A 21,650-nucleotide genomic window follows, 5' to 3' on the forward strand; every position below is an offset into this window, starting at 1 on the left:
AGTGGGATGCTATAGAGCTTAACCCTGAATTGGAACACTGACTGTTCATCTGACTGAAGGCATCATCCTACATCAGCACCTGACTTCACTAACACACATGCAGCTGAATGAGCACAAATCTCCACAAGCACACGCCAACATTTAGAGGAACATCTTCCCAGAAGAGTGGAGGTTATTATAGCAGCAAATTGGGACGAAGTTAACCATTGGCAAATAAAAAAGAAAATTTAATGAAATTACAAATATATATTTTTAAATATACTGTGGTGTGAAAAAGTGTTTGCCCCCGTCCTCATTTCTTATTTTTTTGCATGTTTGTCACACTTTAATGTTTCAAATCATCAAACTAATTTAAATATCAGTAAAAGATAACACAAGTGAACACAACATGCAGTTGTTTAAATGAACGTTTTTATTATTGAGAAAAAAACTAAATCCAAAACTACATGGCCCTGTGTGAAAAAGTGTTTGCCCCCTATTAAAACTGTGGTTTATCGCACCAGAGTTAAATTTCTCTCGCCACACCCAGGCCTGATTACTGCCACACCTGTTCACGATCAATAAAATCTCTTAAATAGGACCTGCCTGACAAAGTGAAGTAAACCAAAAGATCCTCAAAAGCTATAATGCCGAGATCCAAAGAAATCCAGAAACAAATGAGAGAGAAAGTAATTCAGATCTATCAGTGTCACCAATCGGGAAGGGTGCAAACACTTTTTCATGGTTTTTTTTTTACTCTTTAATGACATTTTTTATTGGTAGAATTTGAACATAATCCAGACGGAACTATAATCTGCCACATTACCTTTTTTCTTTTTTTGTTTAAATGACACTTATACAAGTAATATGTAACTGACAATAATAATAATATTAAACTCAACAGTTATAAAACTGAAATGAGAACGCGAATTAATATTTGATTGTATAATAAGCAGGCAGATGCACTCATTATTACAAAATAAATAAATAATTTTGATCATTTATTAACATCTCATGACTGGTTTCTGTTGCGTTGTGTTTTAGCCTGTAGCTGTCACAGATGGTCTTTGATCAGCTGGAAATGAAACTGGTCCTGTCTGTATTTCCATGTTCCTGAAAATGTGTTGCTTTAAAAAAAAAAGGCTTTTCATTATCTAGACCAGCAAAAAAAAAAAAAAAACAGCAAGACCCTCAAGTAGCAGCAGGTTCGCTTGGCATGGAGCCCTGATGTCCATCGTGCTGAAAGCAGAGTGTGTTTCTGTGTTTACAGGGAGAGCTGAGGACTGCAGAAACCCTGGCAGGGCCAAAAAAGACAAAGAGCCAAGCCTGGCACACAGGCCATATTCCCACGCCATGGCCCTCAGGCAGCAAGTACTCTCAGTACCGTAACACTCGCAACACGAGCTCACAGCTTTCTCTCTCGTCTACTGAGCTGCAACTTACAGACTTTACACTGATAAGTGGAAACACTATTTCCATCTTGCAGGCAACACTTTCAGGCAGATGGGGTTAAGGAAAAAGCGCCTCAGCTGGTTTTCACTGCAGCCGTTCGACATTCAGTTTCATATCATCCGTTTATCATTAACTAGAAAACCATGTGCTGCTTAAAACAAAGGACAAAAACAGTGGAATACACACACACACACACACACACACACACACACACACACACACACACACACACACACAGCAATAAAACTAAGGCTATTGCATCTTTTAATTCTGTGGAAGAGAATGGCTAATGGCTACGATTCCACTGTACAAAGTATTCAATGGTATACTACAGATTTCTCTTTATTTTATTCCTCTGGTGTGTGTTATCTCTGTAGAACAACATACATAAACCAAGGTTTTGGTTGTAACATGAATAAATTTAATAAACTGTAAACTGAAAAAAAACAAAGTATTAAAAAATCAGCGTAGAAACTCAGAAGTGGTGCTTGAAGGTGCAAAATTCGCTACAGGACACAGGAAATTGTTCTTCATGTGCCGAGTATTTCGATACGTCATATCTATGTTTGTGTATACATTTCCCTGCAACTCCACCCCACTGTGTTGATCGTTTTGACAGGTCACATTTCCATGTTGCTATGGTGATTTCCGCATATTTCGGTAGTTATTGGCGCTCTAAAACCCGGAAAAAGTTGACTCTCGAAACTGTAACGAGTGTTTCGGGACGCCATGTGACCACATCACTGAAATTGTATTATTCTTAGAATTCTTAGAGTCTTAAAAGTCACCTCTTGTTAAATGTTTTTAAAGTTCAGGGCAGAGGTGCATGCTTTTTGCAGTCTCATGGTACAATCCCAACTGTAAATTAAATAAATAAATACAAGTGTAAAATGTCAATTAAAACAAAATGCAATGATCAATAAATCTCATTAACCCACATTTTATTCACAAACACAAATTTATAGTTAAAATTGAGGAAATGGACAATTTTAAGCGGGTCCAGTCCATATACATCTGAGAATTGTGGAAACCAATTGCTGGGAGAGAACAGCCGTCTCATTTGTGTCTGATACAGGATTTTAACAGTCCTGGGTCTTCTTTCTCGTGCTTTTGGAATCATGATGTGCCAAATGTTTTTAAATGGTGTAAGGTGTGGACTGCACACATGCTGTTGTACAAGTGGATGCAGTTTAGCATTGTCTTGCTGAATTACTGTATGCAAGACCTTCCCTGAAAAAGGCATCGTCTGGATGGAAGCATTAGTTTTAAACCTGTACACACCAGCATTGATGGAGACTTTCCAGGTGTGAACGCTATCTATTCCACCAGCAACAACGCACCCTCATATCAACAGTGCTGATGATAAGCCACATGTCCATGGTTTCCAAAAGACATTTAAAATTTCAATTTGTTTGACGACATACAATTTTCCACTTTGTTCAGCCCATTTGAAATGATCCTGGCCAGTGGAGAAGACTGCAGCATTTTAGTATCATGTTCACCTACGGCTTCTTCTTTGGCTGATAGCACTTCAAACATGCATTTGTAGATTACATGGTAATTTCTGGAGGTTTATAATGCAGTGAGGGCCCAAAGATCACAATCATCCAATACAGATTCGCATCCTCGTCCCTTGAGCACAGAGATTTCTCCGGCTAATCAAAATCCTTAAATTGTATTGCAGATTATGAGAGTTTTAAAAATCTAAAAAGAAACATTATTCTAAAATTGGTTCACATTTTGTAGATAAAGTCTTTCACAGATTGGTAAACCTCTGCTCATCTTTCCTTCCGAGAGACTCTGCATCTCTAAGATACGCCATTCATATCCAAATCATGTTACTGTTGCCAATTAACCTCCAGCTGTTTCTTTTTAGTAACACTTACTTTCCAGTCTTTTTTGAGACGTGCTACAGCCAACAAACGTAAACATTTGATGTTTTCTGTGTTCTACTGTGAATAAAATATGGGTTTATGAGAATTGCAAATCATTGCATTTTGTTTTTATTGACAATTAAATTTTTTTGCCCCAGCTTTTATTTTTAAGTTGTAAAAATGACAGTCTGGGTGTTTTGTGTGTGAGAGAGAGAGAGAGAGAGAGAGAGAGAGAGAGAGAGAGAGAGAGAGAAGGTCATTGGGGAGACGAGTGCTTTGTAGTGATATAAGGAAAGTGATAATGGGATCTGCCTCGTGGCACATTTTAATCATCACTCATCATTCATTAAGAAAGAAATGACACATCGCTGTAGTACAAGCAGAAGAACACACTCCTGCCATGCTGCTTTATACAAATAATCCACATGACACCATAACTGCATCCAAAGACGTCCTATACAAATGTGTGCCTCCAACGATTTGAGTAAGAATCACATACGACTGCAAAAGTCAGGTGTCCCGATACATTTTTCCATATAATGTATATATCTGTTTACATTTTAATATCAAAAATATATCCATTTATAAAAGAGATAAGAGTTTATTACATCTGTACTACTAATAATTTAATAAAATTCAATAAAGGCATATATTTCTTGGAGTTTTTTTCAACAGTTCTATTTTCCCCACATATCCACCAGTCTCTATAACGGATAATGAAGTACATCCCATGCATCATAAATAGCGTATCAGTCTTCTGATATAAACACACACGTGTTGTTTACTTAGGTGTCCTTTATGGAAAGCAGGAAGTCACTAAAGCTGATGTGAAAAACACAGAAAACTGGAAAGGCATGCTTTTGGTTTGTTATTAATAAATGCAACTTCCCAAAACACTGACTTGTTTTCCCAAACCTCGACTTGACTCAACCCTCAGTGTAACTGAGAGCTCCGAAAATGTCTGAGCTAAAAACAACAATAGGCATGTGACCACATATGTATCAATAAGAATGTAGTCAACAAGTAACGGTGCTCTGGAACAAGCTGAGATTTTCAATAAGATATTCAGAGAAATGAGGCAGGTTTCGAGTGAATGTGCAGTGGAGTCAACAAAACCCATCTGCAGTTCCTTTAGAGACAGGAAAAAACAATCGAGGAGAAGTCTCGCTCAGCATCTAAGAGAGAAATCTGGCGTGACAAACGCCGTTGCTTTGTGTAGCAAAAAGGCAAAGCGTTATTAGGTGTCCAGGGGATGTGAAAAAGGCAGGAGAAAATGTGTATCATATTTAGAAAAGGAAGTGCACTTGTATTGTGTTTCTCCTCGCTATAATTGACATAAGACACCAAATAAATGTCTGTATAAACGTGTAGGCAAAAAATGCTTGTAGTACGCTGTGGGTGTCATCATCCCAGATGACTACTAAAGTCAAATCTGATGAGACTTTTGAGAACACAGCAGTTAAAAACAGCAGTGAACTCATTTCCTGGAGTAATCAGTTCAACCTACTGAAAAACAAACACATTTCAGAAAGAAGAGACTTTATAGTTGCGACTGAGTCATGGTGCGGGGTTTTATTTTTGGGTAAAAAGGAAATATTTCTGAACAAACACAGTGATTTCTCAACTGCAATGTTAAATTAAAAGATTTATTAGGAAATAAATGAAATTGTCAGTCCTCTCCGGATGTTGATGTCCGGTTTATTTGATGCATCCAAGATGAAATGGAAGAGAAGTGGAGCTGGATGTTTTAGTCTGTTATCTCGTGGTTTATTTCAATCCCTGTGTCTCTGATCCGTGTGTCAGGGGAATATTTTTATATAGTGATTGGATAATCAACCCAGGGCCCTGGGTTTTGTGTTTAATCCTGTTTCCGGAACTGATACTGAAAATATCGTGGGAAAAAATCAGTCCGAGAGCCGAATAAGGGCAGAATTCCCTTTTAAGTTCCCATGTCTTGATGGAAAACTCACAGGAACTTTAGCAGCCAGGGTCCAAAAAAGAAAAAAGAAAAAAGCCTATAAAACATCTTAGTAAAATAAAGTAAAATATATCCTATATATTTAACAATAATTAAACGAAATTATAAAAAATATCAGTAAAGGCAGGGTTGAAAGGCACGGCAATGTGAAGACAGCTATTCATCAGATCTCTGTAAACATGTCGAATGAGATCTGCTAGCATGGAAGCGCTCGAGCGTTCTGAAGGTTGGCACCGAACAGAGCTGGAGGTCCTGGCGTGATTAATGATCAGATGTTTGTAAGTGAACTACGTTAGTAAAGCGGAAATTGTGCTTTCCGATGGAATGCTTGTCATCCTGAGCGCTATTAGTTCCACAGAGCTGTAAAGCAACATTCTCCTAGCTGTCACAAGCGTCTGCCCTCGCCCTTTTACCTAGAAATGACTCTCTCATAGAGAGGGTCAATGCTATCTTGTCACATACTCCCCCCCCCCCATGCTTTTTTTTAGCCCCATTAAGCAGTGCCAAGAGGTTTATCTTGTTGCTAAGGAACTTGCAGAATTATCAGAGAGGAAAGTTCTCTCGAGTTTAGCGTATTGCCAAAATAGAGCCTGGCTAAAGTTCACCTTGCTCCTGGATAAAGAATGAAGGGCGTGTGGTAGATCTAGGCATTGTCGTACTGCCTGAGCGTCTCCTCCAGCTTGCCTGTGACTTTCTGAAAGAAGCTGATCTGCTGCTGCAGGTAGTGCTGCATCTGGGCCTTGAAGTCGCGCACGCGGATCTGGTGGAAGTGCTGGATCTCGGCTTGCGTGGCGAATGAGATGATGCTGCAGCGCTCGGCGATGCCTTCCGCCTGCTGCCGCTCCATCTTGCCCTCCTCCACGTGTTTCTGGCTCTCCTTTACCTTGGTCAGAGCACCTGCAGGAACACAGTGGCGTTAGATGTTAGAACAATACGAACATGTATAGAGCAAGGAGACAAGCGTGAGACGGCTTTCCGATTTTTTTCATTAACGCCCACTGTAATAAGACGGCACCATCTCATTATATGTTTGGATTTTATACCCTCTGGTGAATAATAACTGCTGCCGTATGTTCCACAGATTTTGAATAAATACACAAAATAAACTCAGCATTTGTTTGGTTGGATGTTTGATTACACGTATTCCCAGAAACAAATCTATATTTATCTTGATGTCTCATTAATCTATTAATTCATTTGTGTACATGTATAACCTGCATATATATAAAAATACAGTAATCCCCCGCTTTACCGCGGTTTGAATTATCGCGGAATTGCATTTGCCACATAACTAATTTGTTTGGCTGATTTTCCCTGTCTCTCTCGGATAGCACGATAGACCAAAAAACTTATAATGAATTGTTTTTATGGAGTTTAATGTTGAATTATAGAAATTTATGAATGAACATATGATTCTTAATTATAAAATGAAGTAAAATACAGTACAGTACTGTATACATAACATTTTGGAACGTAAACACCACTATAAACAGGGGAGTACTATATGTGTGTGTGTGTGTGTGTGTGTGTGTGTGTGTGTGTGTGTGTGTGTGTGTGTGTGTGTGTGTGTGTGTGTGTGTGACAGAAAAGCCTGAGATCCAATAAAAATGGTATAAAATCCTACACTGAGAAGCATTTGTGCAGTCAGCACATAGTGATGTTTGGTTTTTCACAACTGCTTACACACACTGTTACTTTACACCGGCACATTTCTCAATAACCGACACATTTGGAAATGACCACAGCCCTTAGCAAACATTAAAGCACAAGCTCTATACGTCAGTATAAATTACTTAAGTAAAAATGTCGAAGACAAAATTATGGGGGAAAAAGGCTCTTATGTAATAACTCACAGTAACTGATTTTTGCTTGGAAGAATTTTTTTTTTAATGTCTACTCTAATACTACATTGATGCCATTATAATATGGGCTCTACATGTTTTTAGGCTGCTACAAAAGCTTGTAATGAATCTAGAAGTCAACACACACGATGCTGCACAACGTATTTTAGTATACACTATTTGATCAAAAGTTTGCGGATGCCTGACCATAAGATATGGATGTGCTTTTTTTTTTTAGCATCACATTCCACAGTCCTTATTTGATGTTCTAATAACCTTCACTCTTCTGGGAAGATGTTCCACTAGATTTTGGAGATTTGTGCTCATTCAGAATATGCTTTACTTGGGTTGGAGTGGAAGCTCTTGAGTGGCCTTCTATAAAGCTCTTACCTCAACACTAATGAACATCTTAGGGATAAAATGGAACGCTGATTAGACCCCAGACCACTTAATGCTTATTAAAGCTCTTTTGCCCTCTGTGACCACACTGCAAAATGGAGAGGAAATTTTTCCCAGAAGAATGGAGGTTATTCTTACAGACTAAAATGTGCGGACTAAATGTGGATTGAGATGATATGGTAAGGTGTCCATAAATCTTTGTCCATACAGTGTATTTTATTTATTTTGTATTATCGAAGAAGTGACTGTCAAATGTTAACACACCGCTGCCCTATTTTTTATGAAATAAATGTACAAACTTTAGACACCCAACCTAGTCAATACTTAGCAACACATCCACTGGAAGAAATTACCGCTTGTAAACCCCCCCTCCTATGTTTAACATCTATTTATGTACCAACTGAAAGTATGATGTATTCATGCATGACCATTTTACACAAAAGTTACATACTAATGGAGAGTTAAAAAGCTGGTGTTGTTTTGTTTTTGCATTTTAAAAAAAATCTGTTATGAGGTTCATTTGAGAACAAAAAGCAACTAAACGCAAACCAAAAGTTTTTGTTCGACAGTGCAGAGCAGCCTTGAACTAAGCATTTTTACTGTTCAGCTATTAACCCCTCCCAGAATTTTTAATGCAAGTGAGAAGTGCAACTGAGAAGCATTAGAAGGTGAAGAGCCACAGGAAGAATAAACCCTGTTCAGGATGCCTTAATGGTTCTTACTACTAAAGACTATATCTTCAGGTCTATTAATAGCTTCGATAAAGCTGTGTGTGATAAAGAACAACAACATTGCACTCAGAATAACTGCATGTCAGACATCGAAACTGTTCACATAAGAACATGAGCAAGATTTTACTAATCCATGGGCAGCTGGCAAACACTGAAATATTAACATATGCCCTCGAGTTCAGAATCGCAATCACACGTGATTTACGCATACAGTACATGATCTTATTAGAACAAAAAAACGTCCTGGTGAAAAAACAAAACAAAACAATTTAAACAACTACACACACATACTAACATGTAAAGGCTGGACAGTCACTTAAAAACTGAATTTAATGCCAGATCTTTTGTGTCTCAGAGGTTTAACCTTGCGTTAGTGTTTTCGAGTTCCTGGCAGGAACAGAAGTGAAGCAATGCGATATTCTCAGCTCTTACAGTGTAGATAAGTTCTAACCAAAACGTCACAATCGAACTTGTCAACGATGTAGTAAACCTCTAAATTCTTTCCATCGAACAGCACCACCATAACAGTGTCAGTGTGTATAAACATCTAGTGTGCGCAATTAACTCATTCAGACTTTACATTTACAGCGCTTGGAAGAAGAACTTATCCAGAGCGACTCACAATTATCTCCTCATACAACTGAGTAGTTGAGGGTTAAGGGCCTTGCTCAAGGGCCCAGCAGTTGCAACTAAGTGCTGCTGGGACTTGAACACACAACCTTCTGAACAGATGTCCAACATCTTAACCACAGAGCCATCACTTTCCTTCCAAATGTGACATGTACTGTTTATAAAAAGGATTTTGCAGCATCGGAAACAATATCTATCCAGAAAAAATTAACTTCTTTAAGGTTTAAGTTTTGATCATGTGCAGTAAACCACCAGTAAGTGATACGAGTACTGCATGTTGCACACGCAGGCACTGGTCAAATAATAAGACGGCATGACGCGTGTTAAAAAGATGCAAAACAGGGAACAGGAAAAGGAAACACAAATTACAAGGTACAGCACACGTTCATTTGACTTTAAGCTGCAGACACTGTGTTTTCTGACAGTCCTATGCAACAACTAAAGCGATAGATGGACTCCATCTGCAATTCGTGATATTGTCATCAATTATCTCAGGCCTAGCTTGCATATACAAGTTGCACAAGTTGTCTTTGGTTATGAAATTCTCTGTCTGGTTCAAATCTTTGCTATTGCTGGTCCGTATTTTTACATGTGAGCTTAGAGCATGCTTTAGTACCGCTAGTATTTAAGCTGTAACAGTGCTAGATGCATGTGCTCCTGTGTTATGGGATTTTTGCATGGGAGGTGACGCTGAAATTAGCAAGAGAGCTCGACACGAGAGACGAGTACACACCTGCCTTTCTCTAAGCTGAGGTCATGACGCAAAATACTGCGTCAGATCTGGAAGACAAATTGGTTAACAAATTTGCTATGGAAGCAAGAATATAAGTATAAGAAGTATATAATATGTGTAATGATATAATAATATATTCTCAGAGAAAAATCACTATTTAATAAGTAAAATAATTTGTATTAATTTAGTATAGTCTTCCTTGGGCTTCTCCCATTAGGGGTTGCCACAGCAGCTCATCCGTCACCATTCCCCCCCCCCCTCCCCCACCACATCCATAAATAAACCTTCTCCTTGGCCTTCCTCTTTTCCTCCTTTCTGGTGGCTCCATCCTCAGCATTCTCCTACCGATATACCCCATTTACCTCCTCTGCACATGTCCAAACCATCTCAATCTCGCCTCCCTCACCTTGTCTCCAAAACGTCCTACATGCACTGTCCCTCTAATAAACTTATTTCTAAATATAAACTTAGCATAGTAATAATCCTAAAACCGGATTCTTCTTTAAAACTAAACTAAAAAAGATATTAAGAGTTATTTTGAGTGTAACACTTTTACTGAAAACCCTGTGGCAGGATCAGGCACATCTCCTACCCATCAACACCATCTCTGCAAATCATACAGAAAAAACGCCAGCACTGAGAAGCTAATAATAGTTATACCAGTTTCATTTTAGCCACCTGCCAGTGTCTGAGAACACCAGACCAGGCCTGACTCACTAAAATAAAATCCTACAGGAAACGATTAGATAGAGTGAGCAAATCAAGTGTGCACTGACTTTATCCAGCTGCGTAACTCTGTACCAGGAGCTCCTGGCAGTGAGGTTAGAGCACAGTGGTCAGACAGAGACTGAGCTTCGTGGAATAAGTTTAATTTAAGCAGCACACAGACTCCTCACGACACACTGACAGGCAGTAAACAAAGCAGCGATTTAGCACACAAAAAGTCCGAACCAAGTGACGTATCCTCTTGCAGCAACACTCGAACAGAATCTCCAGCAGCTGTGCGTCAACAGCTAATGGACACTTTTACATAACCACTTGGGGGTGAATACAAAATGAGTGAATTCTTGAAATCATAGGAGCTGATCATGATATTATTAATTATGTTAACAGCCTGGAAGTCAGTGAGTAGCACCGCTTTCATAAACACTTTAAACCAGATGTGTGGAAAGAGCTATTGCAATTCATGTGTCGTCCATTCAGTTCAATCCCAGTTCGAAATCAACACGCAGGAAACAGGTTTCTGTTTCCTTTCGCAATACAAGGATGGGTGGTTTCACGTTAGGCTTGAATAAGAAATTTTGAATTCTCAGTTTGTTTTTCTGCATGTTCCCTGTACGAGTTAACAAAAAAACAGACATCAAAATGAAGAAGAGGGAGAAATGGCTAAATAACTACTACAAACACATGCAAAGTGATTATAAATAAATGTATAGTTTACAAAATAGATTAACACTTTCTAAAAGGATCCATTGTTGTTAATATTATAAGGCATATATGTAAATATATATGGCAAGTACAAAATATATATATATATTACACATACACTTACAAAAGGTCAAAAGGTCCATCATTAATCTCTCACTATTGTGAAATTGAAGAATATTTGCATCACTGGTCTGGAGTTGTATGGTATGGAATTTGCATTAAGAATCCATATAAAGTCTAGTTAAAACAAGCAATCGTTAGGCTGAAATAATGCTAACAATTAACCCAAACCAACAGCAAAACCATAAGGTATAGCTTAATTAAATATCTGCTACATCCTTAAAAGAAATGAGTCCCTGATGACCTCAAAAACAACAAAAGGTTTAGAAGACTTTAGAAAATCTACCGTGGTGAATGACAGAGAAAAAAGGAAAAAAAGAAACCTTTACAACTCTTGATCAAGATCTGTGTCAAAGTAAACAATCATGAGAGGATTTCACCATTAAATACAGATGCCAAAAGATGTATAAAATTGAAAGGCCTCAGACAGACTGGTGTTTGATTAACTAGAATGAAGGGACGAGCAGAGCATGGAAAGGGGAAGGAACTGATTATGATCCAAAGCATAACACATCATTTTATGATGTGAGCACATGTGGCTGCTAATAAAACTGGTAATTCTTGTATTTATTGATATGACTGTTGAAAAAAGGAAGAATTGTGACAAAAGAATGAATTCTACAGCATATAGAAGCTTATACTAATACTAATGGATTGTTCTACAATAGGAAATAAGACACATATAATCAGAATATGAGTTTAAGATCAGAATACTGCTTAAGACCAAGTTTTGTTACATTAGCCATGGATGAAAATGCAATAAAACTAAAACTAACTGGCTCCGTGAGTCAATCAGGTCAGCACCAAGCGCAGAAGCAGACTTCCTTTGTGAGTAAAATAACACACTGATTTTAACAAATCACACAGCATTGATAAAAATGTGTCATCATGCGTTCTCTTTCACTCGTTATCTAAAAACGTCGGAACTGATAACATGTTTCAGGCTTGTAGCTTGGATACAGTTATCTATGTCCACTCTACACAGAGCTCCAACGCAAATACCATCATAGTACTAGAGATTCTGGATATTTTAAGGCTGGAATTTTATACCTACAAGTTGAACACTGTGCATCATGAGACCCTGCAGATGTCACATTAATGACCTAATTAACATCAATTATTATACACAGTAGATTTGTTAATGTTAAGCATATGCATGCCACTGGGGCAATTTAAATCCGATAGTGAGATTTTTGTTCCAGAAAAATGTTGTATTATTCTTGCATCACATCCAATGGCACATTACTGTAAATCTTTATTCAGAAGTTGTACTTTTTATCGTTTATAGTCATGTTATGGTTCGAGTTACAGACGTCACCATATCAAATGTCTGAAATGTTAATATATTAGCACAAACTCATGAATATTAACTTCTGACCGATCAAAGAGTAAAGTATAACAGTTATTTTAACACTGTATATTTAAATCTGTCTTATAGACATACGTTTTATTTTGTGCAGCGTCACGTAGCACCAAAAGAATTCAGCGACCCAGATGTTTGACTTCCTTTCTCACTGAAGGGAAACATGCAGGACATTCCTAAATCACCCATCCCCCCTAAAAAAACACTGCACATACAGACCTCTGGCAACAGCAGTCTGTTCATTAGAGACACACGACGTAAATAACCAGCATCTGGAAGTCAGATTTTATTTTTCTGTTTTAATTTGGTTCATTCAGTGTAAATGCTTCTAAATCTGCACTTAGATAAAGCCTTCTCATAAAATAAAAAAAAACGAGAAAGAAAAAATTTTAAAGAGCAAGTGACAGATGCCTCTCACCACTACTTTTGACCATCGTCACGGCAACATTTCAAATTCGAATTTTATTTGTCACATTCATAGAGAGTACGACATATAGTGAAATGCTTTTATACCTGTCCAATTTGTAAACATGAAAGAAATACAATATAAGATAAAAAAGAATAAAAGACTAAAGTAACGTAAAAATAAATAAAATATAAACGTATATTAAAAAAATAATCTGACTATAAGTATGAAAAAACAAAAAAACAAACACACACACACACACACACACACATATATGCAGTGGAACCTCGATACTTGTGGCCTTGACACACGCAGCCTTGACAGTTTGTGACTTTTCATTTGAAACCAGACTAAGAGTAACTCAAAAGTTTAAAAGTTTGGAGTAACATTTCACAACAAAGTTTGTACGAATAAATTAGAACATTTTGGAAAAAAAAAACAAATTTAAATAATTTTTATTTAAATTTTGAAAAATTATTTTATTATTGTATTATTAATTTAAAATAGTAAATAAAACATTTATGACAAGTAATTCATTAATGAAAAAGTAAATTCACAATTCTTGTTGAGTTTACAGTAAATGTACAATTCCCCTTAAAGAAGGAACCAGCAAAGGAGTCAAAACCTCGCAATCTTTTGTTACTTGCAAAAGATCATAGAACATATCCCTTGCAAGGATCGAAATTGCACACTGTATATTTTATATAAATATATATATATACACACACACACATAGCAGAAGTACAGATTAAAGTGATGTGATTGTCATTAAATCCTCTACTTAGGAAGAGAGCCGTGAATCTGAGCGAGCAAAATCTACCACATCCTGCTGAAGGTGAAGAAAATTGAAATAACAAGTTTGATGCCACGTGTTCTATAAAAATAAAAGCAACAGCTGCTTTTCATACTGAATCTGATACCCTACTGATATAAGCAGCTCGACTATAGACTCATTACATGAGGGGGGAAAAAATTCTACAATGAAAAGAAGCCTAAAGACAAATATTGCAGATTGTGTTCACTATTGTAGGATTTAAACTACAGTTCACTCTAAAGGCCAAAATTCAAGATAAGAAATTAATATCAAGTGTACATTAGTGCACATAAGAAACTAAAGATAAACTATGGTAGGATTAGGTAAAAGAATTAGAGAACATTTTAACTCAAGGGTAAAGATACTAAAATGTTTGCCCAACACACACAAACAAAATATCATATAGCCTTCAATTGCTAAAGCTGTAATAGTTGGGTATACCATATTAAAACTAACAAAAGAGATACAAAAAAAATAGCAGAGGCAGCTAAAAAAATGTACTTAATATCTTTCAACAAAATTGACTTAAATCAATGTAAATTTGGCATTCTATAATAAAACACTGCTCCTAGGCGTACTTCTATCACTGTGCAAATGACTTCACAACCAAACACACAACAACCAAGGCTACGGTGATTACAATCGAGGCACGCTCAAGCCGAGTCATTCCAAAGCTTTGTATTGATTTCACTGTACAGTGTATTCAGATCTCTTCATTGTTAACATTCTGTTATGGCCACACTGGTTAAGCTCCACTGATCATGTGTGGAAATGGAAGAAACTTGCAGAAGGTCGACCATCTCTGCATTATTCCATTGAAGATGGTTACACTGCTCTTAAGCCGAGGTTGGTGAAGTGTTGCAGTGATGGTTGACCTTCAGCAAGTTTCTCCCAGCTCCTGCACATGGTCTCTAGAGCTCAACCAGACTAACAATTGGCTTTTTTGGTCAAAATCTGCTTTTTGCTCTGCCAGTATGTGATATGGAGTTATGACTGCTGTGAAAAAAGAAATATATAAATAAAATCAAGGCGCCTGAATTCTTTCTGAATGCACTGCACTAATCTGCCCTTTTTCTTGCACTTCTAATGTGTGTTCGTGTCCTTCAAAAGTTCATGCTGCTGGCACTGTGCACTTCCTGCAGTTGTGCAAACTGTAAGATCTAAAAGCACCACCTGCAGCTGTGCACTTGAAAGGGGCAGCTGATCTGAAACCGCAAAGAGGATGCAAGATTGTGAAGGTGGTTTTGTCTTCACGAAGATATTGTCCCCGATGTCTTTAGTTTGCGCCTATTGAACTTCTTCCGCTTACTCGTTTAACTTAGCGGGGTGCGAGAGCAAATGTGTCTGCTCTTGGGCATTGTTTCCTGAGGCTGATAAATGCTGTTACAATTCAGACTATTAATACCTTGCGATGATGAAGGTTGTTCATGGGCCGGCTACACAAACTTTTGCATGTGTGCGGATACAGATTTATTTCGTTTTAGACAGAAAATTTTTTTTTCGTTGTATGTGATTTTTTCATTACATTTTTCCTAAAAAAAATATACAGAGAATTGAAGTGAAACAAATAATCAAAACAAAGAGTCTCTACACTGTAAAATACAGTTCTATCCAAAACTGGTAATGGCTTTAATCACTGTCCCAGAGTCTAAATACAATTTTTAAGCCGCCTATACAGAACATAACCACTTGTGCACTGAGTCGATACCAATCTAAAGAGAAGGTTAAAGCCACCATATGAAAGAGTTTAATAGAGACCTTTAACAGACTAGTGGATCAGAGTAGAGAGAGGAAACACGTGTTCCCCACTCAGCACATTCGTCCACCCTTTTGTAAGAACAGCTGGAAAATCTGTTGATGTAGACAGTTTTCCTGAAAATGTAGAATGAACTGTGGTCACATGCTGGACCATTTCCTTATATCGACATAAGTTTTAAGCAGAACATAATTTTCTTCAGAATTTTTAACCTCTCGTTAATGGGAACAGAGGAAATCGCATTCCTGAAAGATGAGGATGTGCACTAAAGGCCAGTAATGATTTATAGTGACAAAGATCAATATCACGCACAGTTCATGTTTAATTTACCCTTTGTTCTTTGTTTGTATAAAAATGTATTGCCATACCAGCTTCAATGGCTGTTCCATGCAATATAACTCAGCTAATAAAAAAATCTAACAATGCTGTATAAAATGGCAACTATATAAAGGATTCTTATTCTTATTACCGTATTTTCCGAACTATAAGCCGCTACTTTTTTCCCTCACTTTGAACCCCCGCGGCTTGAACAATGAAGCGGCTAATTTATGTAATTTTTCCTGGTTTTTTTTCCCGGTTTCACAAACTTCATGCCAAAAAACTGAGCCCCATAACATTAGACCAATGAAATTGCAGAACGGGTTCAGGTGAACCAATTAAATACTTTATATTAAATCAGATGCGCTCCCACTGAATCGGGCCGCACCACATCATAAATATGGATGAGGTTCCTCTGACGTTTGACCTGCCGCTCACTCGGACTGTCTACAGGAAATTCGAATCATTCGTCACGCTAAAAACAACCGGGCATGAAAAAACGCACTTCACCTGTGTTCTGAGCTGCACAGCATCGGGAGAAAACTTCACCGATGGTGATTTTTAAATGCACGACGATGCCAAAAAAAAAACTCCAGAGAGAAATAGTTGTGAAAGGAAGGAGGAAGACAGTAAACTATGACTTTCTTGGTAGGCTTATAGACAGGTGCAAAAAAACAAAAAACAAATGACACAATCCACCAAAAAGGGCATCTGTATTGATCAAAAATCACATTTTAAAGACGTTTAAATATTTAGTCTATGGCCTCAAATTAATTTGTAGTGGTAGACACAGAAAAACTGTAACTGCGCATCGTGGAAACGTGCGATAACTCTGCAAATAATGCATTTGCACCGTTTGAACCGCTAAGGTACCAGTCTGCATTACTTATAGAGTTCAAATATACAGGGCAGAATCTGATCACATGGTCACACTGATCCCTTCTGCACCTTAACCTGCAATCATCGGGACTTGTGAATTTAGCGACACGCATTATACAGTACATTTGCACTTAAGGGTTAAAACGAGATCTTCAGGACCTTTTAAATGACATCAGCCCTGGACCACTGCGATCTGTATTGCAGAAGAAAGGGACTGCAAAGTTCCAAAGAATCATGAGTCAAATCAAACTGTGTTTGTAACTACACTTCAATAATTTGTGATTGTGTCGAAACGTTGCTCAGACTCAGTTACTTCCCGAAAGCAAAAGAAATGACTGAGCTTCTTCATCTCATACAGGATGACATGACCCAAATCCCAACCAAGGTTCTTCCTATTCTCTCGGAAAGATGGCTTCAATTGAGAGAGAGAAAAAAAAAAGCTAATCTTCAGAACAACACTGGTCTGCTTTTACTAGCTCGCCTCGTTACTGTTAATAGATACGCTGTGGTTTCCTTTGGGGTGTTGTGTTCAATGTCACTGGTGCTAAATGTGAAATTGTGGGTGGAGTACAGAATGATTTACAACTCCAATTGTTCATCAGCAAAAGCAGAATACAAAATACAGAACAGGATCAAAACATTATACAATAGGGCACTTGTGCAAAAGTTTAAACACACACAAACAAACTCTGCTGTTCAATTAGGATTTTTTTTCCATACACAGTAATTACCAGGTAGTTAAAAACAATTATACTATTTTTACATGAACATTGATGGCATTTGGCCAACATGTTTAATTTACACACTGAGCAGTCGAGGGTTAAAAACCTTGCTCAAGAGCCCAGGAATGGCAGCTTGGTGTACTGGGATTTGCACTTATGACCAACGTCTTAGCCACTGAGCTACCACCACCCAGTACTAGATAATATTTCTATGTTGCATAATATACCGCTTGAAATATTGGCTTTCTAACCAGCCACAAAATCACACTGAAGGCTAAGACTAAAGTCGTCGTCGTCGTCGTCTTCTTTCGGCTGCTCCCGGTAGGGGTCGCCACAGCGAATCATCCTTCTCCAATACATTGTGCGACCCTAATGGCTGGGTTTGAAGGCTGTTCTAAAGTCATAGCAGGAAATCACACCTTAAAAAAAAAAGTCAATAAAGGCATCCTAATTTATTTATTTATTTCCTGACTGTCAATATAAATACAAAAATAAAACCATTTCCTGAACACCCAAGCTGCTACTGAATACTTTCGTGTTCATCACACACCAATTTGTGTTTGTACACACCTTGTGACTCGAGGTATGTGGATTCTTTGTGCTACGCATGATGTCGAAATAAATGTTCTTGTAGGATTACTATGTAGAGAAACAGGCTGAGTTGTTTAGCTCATTATACTCTTGAAAAACTAAAACCTAAATAGCGGCTGTGAGTAAACAAATGTCACATGTGAGAGGAGAACTGATTACAGGGAACCACTCCTGTATTGTTAAACTGATATAATCATATGCCAAAAAACAAAAACAAAAAAAGTCGGAAAATTTTAATTCTGGCATTTTGCTACAAACTGGCAGGATTTTTAGCCTAGAAGATTTTTAGACTTAAAGAGTAAACAATCAAAGTGACAAACTCAAGAGTCAGCACGGTGTCTTGCCACCAGACCACCTCTCAGAAGTTATGTCTCTGTACTTTTGTTTAATCAAAACATCTGATTGTATTTATAGGAGTTTGTCTACGAACCATCCCTTGCCTGTCATAGCGGAAGCGCCATGATCTGATGTTTTGTTATTCAAAACAACCAAAATCCAAATCGCCACCTAAATTTCCTCAAAAACAAACACAGAACCAGACAGGGGCTCTGTGACCTTACACACAATTAAACCCTTTATTCAGATTGAACAAATACAGATACGTACACAAAGCATGGTACTCTAGACCCTTTTTTCCCCCTAGTAAAAAATGAGACTGGGATCCCAAAGAAGAAAAGGTGAGCAATCACATATCAGTCTGTGACACATTCCTTGTTATCAACATAAGTCACTGCATGGTGCATTTATAGTGTCCATGGTGCACTGATCTTTAGAAACTCCCTTCAGGAAGCTCAGGGGTGAAGTGGTTTAAAGCAGACCACGAGATATTTTACATCTGGGAAATAGTACTAACTACATTTGCTTAAAAATATCATGGGCAAATCCTATGCATAGCTGTTTGAGACCAAGTTATGAGCTGAAGTGATGAGGATAAGTTTCCAGAATAATATGCAAGTTCATATGAGAGTTCAGTTCAAGTTTAGGTCAGGATTACTTCGGCTGACACGAACAGTTGAAGCACTAATCAGGAGCATTGTGTTCACCCCTGTTCTCTAGTAACAAAGTATGGGGTGAGTCAGTCTGTGGATCCGAGTCACGTTTTTAATCAGCTTTTATGCTACTAGACAAAGCATAAGAGTCCATACGGGCTACAGTTTTAAGGTCAGATTCTGATAAGGAAAATGTTATTTCACCGTGATGTAATGATCCAACAAACTGTTGACACGGTCGTGATATAGATATACAGTCTGCAGTTTTGCTTATTATTCTGAGCAACAATCGATAAATCGATTAGTACAATAATCGTTAGCCCTACAGTTGCCATATCAAAATCTTATTAGACTCTTACACGTCTTGAAAGCAGTTACTGTAACGTGCAATTGAAAACAGCTCTTGTGAATTTGTCTATAGTTTGAAATGTCTGAACATATGACTGACTCTGAATCTGGCACACTGTTAATTACCCAGACTCCGAAGTCTGCTGCTACAGTGGTACTATCAGCAACACTATGTAAACAGTGGATTATGTTCCACAAAGAAACACACACTGTCAGTAGGTCCCCAATGGAAAAACACACATGTCACGTCAGCAGAGACACAGTCCATGTGACCTGGCAGTGAAACGAAACCAGGAGCAGGACTTGTGGGTTTCAAGCAAACAAATGGGTTCATGCAAACACCCGCTGTGGCTTAGACGAGCGCAACTAATTGAGTCCCTCTGGATACAAAAAATATAAGCATGTGCTACATACCTTTCTGGACATGAATGATGTCTGGATAGTTGGTGAGGTGTCCTTGGTACAGTGCGAGGAGATCCAACACCGGGTCCACGTCTTGTCTCGGTTGCTCTGCAAAGTAGTCTCCGATGGCTTCGTAAGCCTCACCAGTGTATGCGATCGCGTGGTTCAGACCGGCTGAGTACGCCTGCTGATCAAGTTCGAAAGCTTGGCTCAGACACTTAAACGCCTGGCCGACTTTCTGATATTCCTTCTTGAATCCAGTGATCTGTTTCCTTGCAAACTCATTGAGCGTGGCATTCACCTGGATCACGCTATCGTCCATTTTTTTGGTGAAGCCCTTAAACCCGTCTATCTTGCTCTCCACTTCTTGGAAGTCGAGCGACGTGGCCGGCGTGCTGATGGTCAGGAAGAAATTCGCTCCGACCATCTCGTCCTTTTCCGCCTTCCTCTTTCCCTGCTTCCAGCTCTTCTCGTCGGTGCTGCTGCAGGTGAGAAAGTGTTGGAAAACATCACACCTGGCCAGCACCGGGTGACTCGTCATGTGGTTCATCCACCATAACAGACCTTTCCTCCTCTTCGAAATGAAATCCTCCTCAAACCGGCCTGTCGCCTGCTTCTCTGGGATGTGAGGAACTGAGATGACGGGGAACTTCTCAACCAACCGAGCGTACAGCCAGTCGAAATGCTTATATCTTCGATTCACCGGGTTCTGCGTGTGTGTCGGGGTTAGTTTATACGAGATGTAGCTTTTCATGCCCTTAAATTTCGTCTGCTTGGTCGGATCGTCTATGGTACACTGGAAAGGGTATGGGTTTTCCTGCCACTCTGGACCATACTGACTCATCACCACGCAGATCTTGTCGCCGTCCTTCACAAAGCCGGATGCTTCCCCGAGCACGAACGCCTCGCCGCCTGATTTCACAAAAGTCGAGAACCTGTTGAGGTTCCTGCCGACCGTAGCTGAACTCTTGGCTTGCTGAGCGTTGCCGCCCCGCGCCATGGACGCCGTGGACACCCTGTAGGTGTTGACTCCGTTGTTTTCCAAATCGTGGAAACCCGCACGCGTAACACCAGGTTCATCAGCTACTGTGGAGCTATCGTCCCAGTCATCATCCCAGTCATCATCACTCCCCTGGCTGGCTGGGTAACTGTGCTGGGGCTGCTGTAGTGGAGGTGGTGCTGGGAAACCACTTGTTAAAGTTGATGGATAGTTTCCCATGGAGATGTTGTTGGGCCTTTGAGTGAGCTGGTGTGCATCCACAGCGGTGTTGTTGTTATAAGAAGAGGATTTCTCGCCCTTCACGATCTCTACATAGGACGCAGGGATGAGTCCTCTCTGGCCGCTCGCGTTCAGCGCCTCCAGCCAGCCCTCAATGTCCTGCTCACTGTACAGACTCACCACCTCATTCTCCTTCACCGTTATCTCTCCAGGGTTCTCCGAAGCAAAGTCGTACAACACTCTCGCCCGTAGGTCCGCCATTGCAAAACTCAATATAATACGCTCACCTATAGAATGTCCACTCTTTAGCTAGCTGTGCTAACCGTGCCAAAGGAACCCAACACTCTCGCGCGCGCCGCTCAACTTTTTGTTTTCTGCCTCGCCGCAATCCGAATCGTCCGCTTTAACCGTCTATCCAAAGAGAGAAAACTGCCACCTCTTATTCCGAGCCTGTGAACAACGGACGGCTTTCTAATATTTGTTATGACGCTACACGAGGAAGAGGAGGAGAAAACCACATCCAACGCGCGACTTTCCGCTCGCAGTGAGACTGGAGGTTTACACGCGCGGTCGTCTCTCCACCACGGCGCCTGACGTCATAGTGGGTGGAGACCCACCACCAATCAGACCGCTGAGCACCATTGAGTGGGCGGGGCTAACACTGAACTCAACAGGGAC

At 39.2% G+C, this 21,650-nt stretch overlaps 1 protein-coding gene across 1 annotated transcript; it reads right to left on the reverse strand.

Annotated features, from left to right (window-relative positions):
• Positions 1–4,862: 4,862 nt before the first annotated feature.
• Positions 4,863–21,552, reverse strand: snx18a (sorting nexin 18a). Its single transcript, XM_046841349.1, has 2 exons — positions 19,766–21,552; positions 4,863–6,180 (listed from the first exon to the last, which is right to left on the reverse strand). Exons 1-2 carry the CDS (start codon positions 21,231–21,233, stop codon positions 5,927–5,929), a joined length of 1,722 nt encoding a protein of 573 aa, XP_046697305.1. The 5' UTR covers positions 21,234–21,552; the 3' UTR covers positions 4,863–5,926.
• Positions 21,553–21,650: the final 98 nt, after the last annotated feature.

This window comes from Silurus meridionalis, chromosome 27 (assembly GCF_014805685.1).
Source record: "Silurus meridionalis isolate SWU-2019-XX chromosome 27, ASM1480568v1, whole genome shotgun sequence".
Lineage (NCBI taxonomy): Eukaryota > Metazoa > Chordata > Actinopteri > Siluriformes > Siluridae > Silurus > Silurus meridionalis.

Excerpts from the sequence above, each read along its gene's own strand:
- snx18a (XM_046841349.1), bottom strand. The coding sequence starts at position 21,233 with ATGGCGGACCTACGGGCGAGAGTGTTGTACGACTTTGCTTCGGAGAAC. Across the intron at positions 6,181-19,765 it reads CATCATTCATGTCCAGAAAG|GTGCTCTGACCAAGGTAAAG; the intron begins GTATGTAGCACA and ends GTGTTCCTGCAG.